The sequence below is a fragment of the Xiphophorus maculatus genome, chromosome 4 (assembly GCF_002775205.1).
Source record: "Xiphophorus maculatus strain JP 163 A chromosome 4, X_maculatus-5.0-male, whole genome shotgun sequence".
Classification (NCBI taxonomy): domain Eukaryota; kingdom Metazoa; phylum Chordata; class Actinopteri; order Cyprinodontiformes; family Poeciliidae; genus Xiphophorus; species Xiphophorus maculatus.
This window is the reverse complement of record NC_036446.1, coordinates 3,468,760-3,482,191: the sequence shown is the minus strand read 5'-3', so window position 1 is coordinate 3,482,191 and position 13,432 is coordinate 3,468,760. Positions and strand designations below refer to the sequence as shown.

Below are 13,432 nucleotides of genomic sequence, written 5' to 3'. Positions count from 1 at the left end.
AGCAGAATGTGGCAACTTTTTTATCCAATTAATCATCAGAATAAAATAATCGTTACTTGCAGCCCTGATTTAAATATCCTACCATCTTTAAACATGAAAAACAAAACCCTGTGCAGTTTTTATCTGCATGCAAAATCACAGTCCATTTGTTGCAACTGGTTTGTTTTCAGCATATTTCAAATAAAATACAAATTTCACAATGAAACAAAATATCTTCCTGCCACCAGGACAACGTGATTTTTAATGTTTTGAAGCAGCAGAAACATCAGAAGATCTGATAAAAAGTGCAGGAAAACAAGCTGATAAAACCTGTTAAATGTTCGTACTGAATAAGTTCATGTTTGGATTTAAAATGAAGCCTAAATCAGGGGTGTCCACAGTGCGGTTCAGGGGCCAGTTGTGGCCCATGGATTGCTTTTGTGCGGTCCCAACTGCAATGCAAAAATGATAAACATTTGTCCCGTTGATGCAGATGAATGATTACCAACATAATTTTCAGTCCAAAAGAAACTGAAGGATTTATTACAGCATCTACTGCGGCGAGTCAGGGCCTTAAAAATTTAGATTTCAGCCAAAAAACGAGGAAATATCTGAGCTCCTAAAGTTAAACATTTGCAAGGGAAAAAGAAAAAGTTGAGATTTTGAAATTACTGCCAGAAATTCTTGAAAATTTCTGAATTTCAAATTACTAAAATTTTCTAGAAAATTTCTGACATTAATCACAAAATTTCTGAGTTTTTGGCAGAAATGTACTGCTTTTTTCCATCTGTTGTAAAAAATCCCGTTCAAGTTTAGGATTTGATTTTAGGTTGGGGTTTTGGGTTTTTCAGCAGCTACTCAACAATTTTGGCCCACGTGGCAAAAAATGCGGACACCCCTGTTTTAAATCTATACAAAAACCATGTTAAGTTGATCTTTAACCCGTTTTCTCAGTTAGCTTCATAACTGTGGCAAATGAAGTAACTGTTAAAGGACACAGATCACGATGTAGAACAACAACAAACACAGAAAGCCTTTCTCCAGCCGTCAGCAGAATAAATCCCTCAGGGAGATTTAAAAAGATCTGTGGTGGCACAAAGCCTTCCAGGGTTTTTTAGCTCATTGTTTTTAATTTCAGGAGGTTCGCTGAGCCTCTTTGCTCCCATCAACCACCCAAAAATAAATCTGGAGCTCCCAGGGTTGGAGTTGCTCCTCTTTTTGTTCTGTAACACAGCAGAGAGCGCTGGCAGACAGAGATTTATCAATGTTTAGATTTCATTTGAATTCATCTGCCTACAGATTAATAACTCACATAAAGCCCATCAGTATCTTTGTAAATCTGCATTGCATCAGTTGAACCCGCTCCAGTTGCCCAGAGTATTGACGGCTGCGTCTGAAGCTACAGAGCGATCCGCCATATTGATTCTCCTCTGTCACATAAATGCTGACTGGGCGACTTCTGCCGCCGCCTGAAGAGACGACCATCGATCCGTAAACTTAAAAAAACCCAAAAAAACAAGCTCCAACCTGAATATTTATTGCCACATGTGTTTTTTGTCTATAAGCAAGAACTAGAGGTTAAATAAAAATGGTTAAAGGGACGTTACTGTCAAAACTTTCACCACATCTGAATGAAACTTCTGCTTTGGATGCAAAAACGATATTTAATTTGATTTAGGAGTTTGCATTCCTATGCGAGACAAAATCTTCTGAAAAATTTATTGCAGATGCATATTTTGGTTTGAATGCTCAAGCATCCATGAAAGCAATGTTATGTCATTGCATTCAGGAAATGAGTTATTTTCATTTTTAAAAGCAATTTTGCTGGATAAAAAAGACTTACGTGGATAAATGAAACAGCAAAATGGGCCATTTTTTAATCTGATTAAACGTGAGAATAATCGATTACTTAGATAGTTATTTGATGCCCTAATTTATATTTTAAACTGAATATTTGTTGCTGAATGTGTTTTTTGTATACAACAAACAACTAGAACTTAAATAAAAATACTTAAAGGGAAGTTCCTGTCAAAGTTTGCACCACATTTGAATGAAAGTTTTTGTTTTGGATGCACAAAAGTTTTGAATCAAAGCTAATTTAGTGGAGTTCATGTGTGACACAAAACAACCAAATGAAAACTTGTGCAAAGTGAAATAACCTTTACATCGGCAATTTAAAAGCTAAATTAGTGTTAAGATGGAAGTCTAATCAAATTTGCAGATTAAAAACATAAATCAAGCAGAGCTCTTCTTCTGGAAATGCATCAATCCTTGCAAAAATCTGAAACAGCAAATAATTACCAGAAGTTGCATGTGTCCAACTAATGTGCAGATTCTGTTCTTTTCTATGTAAAAACTACATTAAAAAAGCGTAAATGACTAAACAGCCACAGCAAAAACCTGCTGGACTCAGTTTAGAGGTAGAAACTTAAAACTGTATGTTTAAAGTAAGAGGAAATACAATGAAACATGCTAAATATTAAATAATTTCAAATTAGGGCTTTCAGCTGTGTGCTCAGTTATCAAATCAGAGTTTTTAGAGTTGATTAAATCAGAATAAAGTTTTTTTTTTCTTTGGTTTTGTTGGACCTCAAAGTCAAAGTTCAACCAAAACCCATTTTAAATTTGGTCCATGTTGAGTTGGGATTGTTTTTTTTCCTTCCACAAAAAATATCCAGGTGCTTCTGACCCACCCTGAAGAAAAAAACCAAAACTTCTTACTCTGCTTTGTGGTAATTTAAGTTGATGACATCACAAGAGACAAGAATGGACCTGAAATTAACTTATTTCTTACTTTCCCCTTTCTTACTTTAAATCAGTTAGAAACTGATTTAAAATCTGTTAATCTGTTTGCTGGAGATGAACAAAACACAGTTAAAACCATTAAAAGTAAATATTTTATTTAAAAAAACGTGATAATGATGAAAAAAGCGCAAACTACCAAAGAGCTTGATAATCTACCTTATGTGATGTCATCAGAACGTGGACACATTTTCGGGTCATTTAGACACATTGATTCATGTTTTTATGTTTTAAAAAAGCAAAAAACAAACAGAAATGCGGATCTTGGCATGTTTTATAAGTAATAAACTGCATCCAGAAAGAGTCTGAACAGCTTTCTATCAGAGTCATACTGGCAGCTTTAACGTTTGACTTCCTGAAAGGTTTAGTTTTGAGATTTTCTAACTTTCAGACTCAAAACTAAAACACAAGAGACGCAATGAGGGGAAAAGCTATATGCAGATATCCAGGTGAGAAGGCTTACCTGTTTAACTCCGCGCTGGCGGAACAAACCAAACCAAACTGAATCCTCCAGCAGCCTCAAACGCTTCTTATTTAGCCGCAAAACGTCGATATTCGCCTAAAAGCGCCGCCTGGCTTCTCAATTCACACCTCCACAAACTGCGACATCCTGCAGGTTTTACTCCGTCGACAGTCGGCCCCCTTCAGCCATTTATGCCGACCTCAAACCTCCTCATCCGGCGACAAAACTGCGGAGTTTTCCTCTTCCCAACCGGTTTAAAAAAGAAAAAAAGTCCAATTTTGTGGTTTCTACGGAGATAAAAGAGTAAAAGAAGTTTGTTTTCGTCACAGGGGGAATTAAATGTTGCTTCTCCTGCTGATACTGAGCGTCTTTCCCCTCTGAGCCTGCTGGCGTTTCTGTAATCAGATGCTGCTCACCACAATATCCATTCATCCTATTACAGAGCTTAACCCTTCACTGACTGCTGCAGGGCTTAATGCTGCCTTACAGGACCGTAGGAATTTTCACTTCTCTGAGCTTTGTTTGGAATTACAGAGGGACAAAAATGTTTGTTATAATAAAGTTTCACTTCACAAAAATATAATCTCAATGGAAACGATTAATTTCCAAATAACTAATTCAAGTGCAATCAAACCATTGTCATTTCATTTCCATGTGTATGGAGCTAAATTGGGACAATAAAGTTTGTTCAAAAGATAAAAGAATAGTTATGAAACAGAAAAATGATTTTGAAATCGAAAGAAAAAGATTTGAAACTGAAAAAAAGATTTCAAACCGAAAAAAAAATCTGCAAAAATGTTTTGACAGAAATAAAAATTAACCAAACAAAATGTTGAAACTGAAAATAATTGAGACTGAAAAACATTTTTGAAAGCAAAGATTTGAAACTAGGAAAAAACTTCAAAACTACTTTTCAGATTCAAGTTTTTTTTCTTTTCAAAAACCTTTATGGCCCCAATTTAACTCCGTACAAGTGTTCAGTCTCAACTATAAATGCAATCCAATACGATAGTGACACAGTCTCTGAAAAATACAGAAAATATTTATTGCAGTGTATTGTTTGAAACTACAAAAATTATACTGGATTTATAGCCTGCATAGGTTCATTTCTTCTTTTTTGATTTTTAGTCTGGCATTTCTCCTGACACAAAAATACAAATACAAATTAGGCAGAAAAGGCGGGAGTTTCCATAGCAACAGGTGACTAAACCTTTTCAGAATCTCTTGTTCTCTAACAGAGCTAACAGAAGTTTAGCTAACATGTTGGGTTTTCTGGAAGAAATTTTTGAAACCCCTCAAAATTTCTTCCATAATTTTTAAGATTTAGTTCTGCATTTATAAACATGACATAATGTGTTTGAAAGTGTGTTTTGAAGCAATTATATCATCACTTTTCCCAAATTTCTTCATAGTCAGAAACCATCTCAAGATTAGGTGTTGATCAACAGCAAAAACTAAAAGAAAAAAAATCTGAAAGTTGAAGTTGAAGAAAGTTGAAGAAATCTTCAACTTCTTCTGAAAGTTGAAGATTTCAACTTTCAGATTTCATCAGTTGTTAGTGAACATTTTTGGTTGACCAAAAAAAGATAATTTTGTTTTATATTCTGTTTATAAATATCCAAAATGGATCCGCAGAAAGTAAAGGACAATAAAACCTACTCAAAATCTTAAATAAAATTAAAACTTGACATCTTTAGCTGTGAAAATGTTGTTAATATTAAGGAAAATGTATTAGTCAGTCGTTTTTTAACCATTACTTTAAAAAGATGTCGTTGGTTTAGTTTCTTGAACAACAGCGCCACCCACAGAGCAAAACCATTATTAGACTTTCCTTTAAATCAGACAACATTGACTTTAATATAAGGAGATTTTATTATTGCATAGTCATTTTAACAATATTCTTCATTCTCACTAAAGATCTGCAACTTTTATTTCACACAAGTTAACTTAAAGATCATTTAAATCTCACATAAATCTCAAATTTTATTTAAATTCAACATAAAAAAGCCATTTTTACAGGAAAATATCTCCAGTTAATAACAGCTGAGTCTTCCTCATCACAGACTTTGGTAACAGTCACTACAGCTGGATTAAAATGGGCAGCCATATTGTAGTTTGTAGATCAGGGCCTAAAAAAAAATCCTCCTCGTCATCATCGCTCCTCTGCCAGCAGCGATCTGAAGGTCTTCAGCTCTCTGATGCTCGTGGAAATCCTGAGAACGTTTTACAAACATTTATAAAGAAGTGTGAAGAAACCAATTTAGTTTTACGTTTCAAGAACTTTCTGGAAAAGCGCATTTAAAGGGGACCCATTATGCAAAATTCACTTTACGCACATTTTTGTTGATTCATTTGTGTCTCAACTGTTTCGATAAACAAAGTCATAAAAAAAAAAAAAAAACAACCATGCATCTGTTTTTTGGACAGATTCCCACCTTCCAAAGGCGTTGAGGAGAGAGACGACTTCCTGCCGGCTGAGCTGGAAACTGGGTCGTTGCTCTCTGGACTGGGGCAGCGCTTCAATCTGTCGCTCTGAAAACAGGATCTTCAGAGCCGTACCTAATCCCTGAGTCTGGCCGAGAGAGAGACACAGAGCAAAACAAAAAAAATAACTATAATAGATCCTTTGGTCACTGAAGTTCTCATTGAGCATTTTAAAATGAAATGTACACTTTTTAAGCACAAGCACACCTGTACTTTTCCCCAGACACGACATTTAAAGCAGCCGACGCAGTCCATGATCCTGGAGATGTTGAGAAACGCCAGCCTGATGTCCTCCTGGTGGAAAAAGTGAAAATTCACAAGGTCAACAATTAAATAGATTCATTTACAGCAACATTTAAAGAAAAAAAAATTACAAGTATTAAAACATATGCACAACTGATTGTGTTGGAATTGCAGTATTTTTGTCTCCCATAACGTCGTACAAAGAGCTCCCTCTGCTGGTCAGCACAAACGCTTCTGATACAATGTGATGTTTTATGGATTATTTTCCAACACATTTTCCACATACAAGAAATTTAAAAAACCTCTTATGTTCTCAGGAGTATAAAACGGCACTGACAAGTTTAATTGTTTCTCACCTTCAGTTGTGCTGCTTCTTTTTCATCTCCAGCAAACAGAGAAGTCTCATCAAAGTGCAGAGGAAAAGACCTGGAAGAATAAACGAGAACAAAATAATCGCTGCAACAAAAAAAAAAAGTCATAATGCTCAATAATGTCTCAATGTTGCTTCTGATCTACAGAGAAAGTACAAACGTGAGGCTGTAGGACTCACACTGATTCAGTTTCACCTGAGATTTCATGTTAAAGCGGTAAAATTCAATCAAACAATCAAAAATTGAGATTTTTCAGTGTAGAAGCATCCATCCATGGTTGATTGTTTGGGTCAGAACTTATAAGGTCTGACCCAAATATTCAACGGCGCCCTCTGCTGGATAGCGGCCAAACTACAACATTGAAAAAAGGTCTAAATGGACGTTATTAGTTAATCGGTTGGAGCTAATTTTGGACTAATAAACCATTAATCAACAATTATTATTAAACCGGTTAACTGTAGACTGACCTGGCCAGATTTAGGATCTCTAGAAGCAGCTCTTTGTGTTTCGTGTCCTCCTCTGGTCGACCCGTGTACAACCGGAAGGACGGCTGATTGAAGAACGGCAGAACTTTGGCCAACGCTCTCAGCTCTATCAGGTACAGGAAGTAGAGGTTGCGGAGCCTCTTGGGGCCTTCGCCGGCCGTCAGATCAGAGTCAAAGCGCTGCCTGAACTCAGACACATTGTGACCCCACTTCCTCTGAAACCAAGTGTCTGAAGAGAAAGAAGAGGAGGGTTAAAAAAAACATCACGAACATGGAAATCCAGAAAAGTTAGCATGTCTCACCATCCAGGAGGTACCGTGCGCTCAGATGAACGTTGATGCTGGCGTGGAGACCAGATATCAGGCGGTAGAAAGCTCGCTTCTCCACACACTGACCTGAGACAGGAAACAAACCAACAATAAAGAAACTGGAAAACACTCCAGAACATCTCATGCTGTTCCAGGTCAGGTGGAAACAAAACTTACCTTCCAGCCAGCTGTAGAAGGTCCGCGCTGTGAAGGATACCAGATTGTGAGAACTCCAACAACAAAGCTTATCAGTGACCTATTATGCTTCCTTGAACATGTTAGGATAGGTCTATTGGACATACAAAACACGCTTACTGCATTTTGTGCACTAAATTATTCTTAGATACTGACAATTTCTGCCTATTTTAGCTCCTTTCAGAACGAGCTGATTTAGGGTCTCTGTCATTTTAAATCCCAATAAGGTGCTACTGGCCACGCCCCCACCCCACTGTACATTTACACTCCCACGTGAAAATGGCTGCAAACAGATATGCGGTTATACAACTGGACATCATTGAAAAGCAGAAGTGGAGCCTCCTGCACAACGAACAAGAATGCAGCAAGTGGTTTCTGGAAGGTAAGTCAACAGCAAAACACTTGTCTCTTCCAGCAGCCATTGTACATCACATTTAGCGGTAAATGAGCTCATTTTATTTAATTCATAAGTACTTAAAATACGTTTGTTTATATATATATATATATATACTGTATATATATATATATAATTTTTTTTGTATATGTATTCAATGGGGTGTATTTTATTACTGTGCTGCTATAACAAGTGAATTTTCCCACTGTGGGATTAATAAAGGACTATTCTATTCTAAAACCAGCTAACAAACATGCTGGAGCTCAGCTTGGGTTGCTAGGTAATGGGCAGAGTTCTGTTGGGGTTGCTAGGTAACAGGGCAGTTCCTGCTGGTTTGTGACGTCATATTCTGGAAGTTTTTGAAAGGACTCATTTTCCAGACACAACAAATCATTAACTTATTGCCAAACACAGCTGCGTGGTTTTCTTAAGCACTTGGGCTGTTTTTAGAAGCAGTTAGGACCAAATAAAAGCATAAAAAAACAGCTTACCTTCACTTCCTGAGCTGCTCTGAAAAGGCATGAGCGGTCGCTTGACGGTAAACGGCCTGTAATGAAAAAAAAAACATAGAAACACTGAATGGTGCTTCATGATGAAGCTTCTTAACTTTGATCCAAGTGATCCAAAGAACCAGGTGTCTGCAACCTGCCGCTCTGGCTCTGCCACAATGCACCTGCATGAGTTTGGCTTAAATTTAAAAATAACTAATATTTTTAAAATTAAATTGTTTATTTTATTTGTGCAATATTTGCATTGAATTTTCACCCACCAAGAATTGCACTAAAATTATTCATCATATGTTTTTAGATTTGATTTTCTTGTCATTAGAACAAGAAAAAATATATTTGTTTGATTGTGTAAGAAAAATTTTGTTTTTTTTTTACATAATTTTATGTCTCAGAAAAGAACGATCCATCTACTTTTTGGCATATTTTATTTTTATCTTAATTTTTAATCCTAAAAATAAATATAAAATTGTGGTCAACAAATTTCCTACAGCGTATTTTTATTATAAGTTACTTATAAGTTGTCTTATTTCAAAAAGTTGTGTAGCATTTGCAGCTCTGGACAAGTTTTATTTGGGAATAGAAATAAAGTTATTAAGTAAAAAGAAATAACAAATAGTACATTTTTATAAAATGAAATACATAGAAACATTAATTCAACTTAAAATTAAAAAATACATTTTAAAATAAATTTTAAAACAATTTAACAGATAATAAATAACGAATTTATTTAATAATAATATTTTTTAATAGATAAAATGTTCATGAAATAACTTAAATAATAATGGAGAAAACTGTAACTAACTGAAACTATATCATGCATTTATAAAACTAACAAAAAACATACTGAAATTATGTGTATGATAATCTTTGTTTTCATGATTATTAATCTACTTATTAGCCTTTCAAACTGATGTGAAACTATTATTTTTTCCCCCCCAACAAGCAGTTTACGTCGACTGTCGCAAATTACGGCACGCTATAATTCCCCTGACGGCTGCACTGCGCTACGCTACGCTAGTCCGCAAAATGGCAACGACAAAAGTTGGGATAAAAAGCCAGAGCCGTTTGTTGTTCAACAATAATTTAATAAATTTTTTGAAAATCTTCTGTTTAGTATTCATTACCCAAATGCACCTAAAATTAACCAAAGCAAGACAAAACTAAAACTACTAACTAATAAGAACTAAATATTCAACTAATAAAAACCAGCTAACACACTCTAAAAACTAAAACTAATTTAATTATACAAAAAGTCTAAACAAAATAAAAGTGCAATGAAAAACCTGTCCTTATTATAACTCTGGTAAAGGTTGCAGATGCCTGATCTAGAATATTTTCTCAGCCGTTTAATTTTGCGTTACGGCTTACTTGAAGCAGTTCTCCTCGTAGATGCTGTTCCAGATCTGCCATGCCTCCGGACCTTTGTAGCCTGTGTAACGCTCCGGGTTCAGCAGCAGGTCGACGTACTGGGAGTCCGGTGACTCCTCGTCTGGGAAACGACAACAGTTAGTCACAAACGGTCACAAACTGTCATCCATCTGTGAGTCAGGCCATTTCAGCAACACGAAGAGAGCAAAACTTCTGCAAACAGTCTGCTTTATTCCCACTTACTTACAGTAGATAATCATTTGTCTTGTATTTTCTGCATTATAAATCAATTTGTATAAAATATAGTCCTTTATTGTTACCATTATTATTATTATATGGGCATTTATTTATTTCTGTACCGTCAACAACACAGAAACGCTCGGCCTCGTCGTCGTGTTTGCGCCAATCCAATAAAGCTTCTCTTGTCTTCTCACTGAAAACAAAAGCAGAGGTTATAATAATAAATAAAAAGAAATAATCCTCATTATCATCATCATAGTAATAAATAGAAACTTTATTTAAAACTGGACAATGTAGCTCAAACATAAATGTCACCATTTGTTGTGCTGTGCCACATAAACAAATTCCTTGACAAGTTATAAAAATGACTGTAAATATAATAATGAAATAAAACATAACATAAAACTTCTTCATCCATAACAGAAAGAGTCGAATTGGTTCTGACTCACCTCAGAGAAACATCCACAGCTCCCAGATGTTTCTCCTTCTCACATTCAGTCAGCGGCTGCTGGTTCGCCTCTGCAGAATACTAACAATAAAAAGAACATTTATTATTTATTTTTAAAAAGTAACTTCCATCAGTTTTGTGATATATGAAGTGTATTGACTTTAAACTCTCTCACCTTGTCGTGTGGAACGGATCGGATTCCCTCTGGAACTTCGTTCTGGAAACAAATACAGATTTTCCAAAGTTCAAGTCAAATATTTTCCACTTTCAGTTATTTTAAAAAGTGATTAGTATCTAGGAGAGGATAACTGAGGCAAGTTAAAGTTTTAATCAGTCTGATAGTAGAAACTCCATTTTCAGTAAAGTTTGTGTCCATGTTTTAGAGGAAAACTTTATTTTTGCCTCTATGAACGTGATTCGTAGAGACTTTTGGTGTGAAAATCCATTTTTAAAGTTTAAGCAATGAACTAAACTACTTTCTCCAGAGCTTCAAATAAACAAAATAGAATGATGGAAGGTATTATAATGACAGGAAACTGCTCTGAAACTCTAATTTGAATCAATTGGGATACTCCAAGGCTGATCACTCGGTCCTCTTCTTTGTGTATTTATTATCTCTTACAGCCAAATTTCTTAATGTCAAGAAAACTACTGATTCTATTCAATTTTAAAACTTTTTGAAACTTTATCACAGCATGCAAAGTGCCCTAGCTCTGGCTTTAAATATACAAAATAAGAATGATGGATGGCATTATAAAACTGCCCTGAACTTGTATAATAATTTGAATGAATTGGGAAACCCCACGGCTGAGCATTCGGACCCTTTCTTTTCTAATGTACTTCACCAAGTTAAGCCAAGTTTCCTCACATGGAAATGAAGAAAACTGATTCTGAAGCAATGTTTGAGTTGACAGACTTTGTTTTTGAATTTTCTAAAAGATACAAGTCTAGATTTTCATAAACTTGTTTCATTGCTATGAAGAAGACCTTGTTCCCTTTGCATTTATTGCAGATAGTAACAAAAGCAACGTTTCAAAGTATTTCAAAACTTTGTTTTTTGGTCGTAATTCAATCACTTCATTCAGTCAAAACCTCACAAAATCAAATACTAACTACCCTAACAGTAAAACTAAGTTTCACACTTTTAAGAGTAAAAATTCTGTGACGTCAACAAGAAGCTGAAAACTTCAAACATTATCTTCCAAGCAGTTTGTCACAAAGACAATTGTCCTTCAGCTGAATCTGTAGGAAAGACAGAAGAAAAACAGTTTGCATTAGCTGATCCAGGTGAGACTTACAGGTGAGCAAGGCTTCACAGCGCAGTCTCTCAGACCACAGTGGCTGTCCGCCGTCCAGAAAGGACACGGTTTGTTCAGATTCACCTGGAAAACAGGTCACCAGACACGCTTAGAAACAGATTATTTAATCCGATAATCTGTGAATTACGAGTCCGTCTGCATTACCTTGTAGAACCTGAAGTAGTGGGACTCCAGGAGAGGTTGAAGTTTGGGGAAAATCTGCTCGTTGTTGAAACTGTCAATGGTTTCGACGTCGCATGTACAGTCGTCCAGTTCACCTGTGACCTGGGGAAAAAAATTTTTTTTCTTATTTGACTCATAAATTTCTCAGTTACGTCTAAAAAACTGAATGTCTGTCTCTCAGAAAGAAACTAGGAGCCTGATTGTTGAATAAGTGCCACTTTAACATAAGATTTAAATGGCCTGTATGGACAGGATGCCTCACTGAAATTATTTTACTGTTGTAGACAGAAAAAAAAATCATAATTTTCCATGCAGTTATTACTGAAGCAACAATATACTGCTGTGATCCTGAAAAATTATGAATACAAAAGCAACAAAGACATGAGAAATAATCCCATCTTCAGCTTTCTACACTAAATGATCTACACTAAACAGCAGCGCGTTAATCTAAAATAAGGATTTAACGTAAGAATTTTCTTAAGTTTTAATAACATCCAATTAATTAATCTTCCCCAGGAAAACAACATCTTGTGATTATATGGGTCAGTTGTCTTTGTAAACGTTTTGTTTTTGTTGTTGTTTTTAGGGGTTGGAATAAAACAGTACAACATGTGAAAAGATCAAGTCTCATTCTAACAGCAGTTTATAGAATGAGTCCTACTTATGTATCACATTGTTACATTTAATTAAATGTCTGTTATTCGTTTTCTTGAGAGCCTTAGTTATTATAGTAACACATATTTATTTATAACAAACATTATATGTAAATCTCAATGACAATAAAAGCATTAAAAACAATAAACACAACTTTTAAATGTTAATCAAGCCCTTATGGACAAGAGGAGTGTCTATTTTCCACCTCTAAATAAAAGGAAATGCAAAGAAAATGCATTTTGTTGCATTTGGGGGCTTTTTGATGCCCCCAAAAAGCATTAGTGTTACGGGCAGGGCACCCAAATAGCTAGCAACGCGCCTGCGTTTAATCACGTCAAGGTGTTGAATATTATCAGCAACTCTTACACATGGCAGCACAAGATGGATACAGCGTTCATAGTGTGAAAAGAAAGTAATTTTTTACTTTAAAGTTTACGTGGATTAGGAATAACATTCTACATTTTCTGTTTATGGTGTTATGAACACAAATACCGTCTGGATTTAAAGGTTATTATCCACTGTTGACGAATTAAATTACCAAGTTACCCATAACTGCCAAAAATTCTAATAATAAATACCATCCGGGTTAAAATGAGGCAGGACATCGCTCACCTGACAGAAACACCTGCCGTGTGCAGATCTGGACACCTGGAGGAGGAAGAGAAGGAGGAAGACCATCGACTCCATCAAGATCTGTCTGGGCTTTTGCTCTCACCTTATTATTTACTACAGCTAATCTGAAGCTGCTTTCAGGCTTCGTGTTTTGTTAGAAACTAGGGGAAAAACCGCTTCGGCAGTTGCAGCTGCGAGGAGGCGGTGATCGCATGTGAAGTGTCATTTCCTGATGTTTCCTCATTTCCAATCCGCTACGTGCCGTACGTGACGTCCGGCTGCCGCGCTTGTTTGACTCACATCTGTCTCCACTGTCAACGACTGTTGAGGAAAAATAAGGTTTTGGTGAAACAAACGCGGCCCATGGTTCTCACAGAAGATCCGTTAATAGTGTAT

The 13,432-nt window shown here is 35.8% G+C and overlaps 2 protein-coding genes across 3 annotated transcripts in view; both read right to left on the bottom strand.

Annotated features, from left to right (window-relative positions):
• pacsin3 (protein kinase C and casein kinase substrate in neurons 3) overlaps positions 1-3,652 on the bottom strand; it is a 30,667-nt gene extending 27,015 nt beyond the window's left edge. For both annotated transcript variants that reach the window (XM_023332145.1, XM_023332144.1), the window contains exon 1: positions 3,245-3,652. The gene's annotated coding sequence lies outside the window, so the exon portion shown is untranslated. The remainder of the gene's footprint in view (positions 1-3,244) is intronic.
• A 1,461-nt stretch (positions 3,653-5,113) lies between these two features.
• Positions 5,114-13,432, bottom strand: ero1a (endoplasmic reticulum oxidoreductase 1 alpha). Its single transcript, XM_023331929.1, has 15 exons — positions 13,037-13,432; positions 11,753-11,872; positions 11,588-11,671; positions 10,465-10,506; positions 10,291-10,370; positions 9,961-10,034; positions 9,602-9,722; positions 8,216-8,271; positions 7,313-7,339; positions 7,130-7,222; positions 6,810-7,056; positions 6,328-6,397; positions 5,936-6,022; positions 5,680-5,816; positions 5,114-5,457 (listed from the first exon to the last, which is right to left on the bottom strand). The coding sequence occupies exons 1-15, from the start codon at positions 13,109-13,111 to the stop codon at positions 5,397-5,399; spliced, it is 1,374 nt and encodes a 457-aa protein (XP_023187697.1). The 5' UTR covers positions 13,112-13,432; the 3' UTR covers positions 5,114-5,396.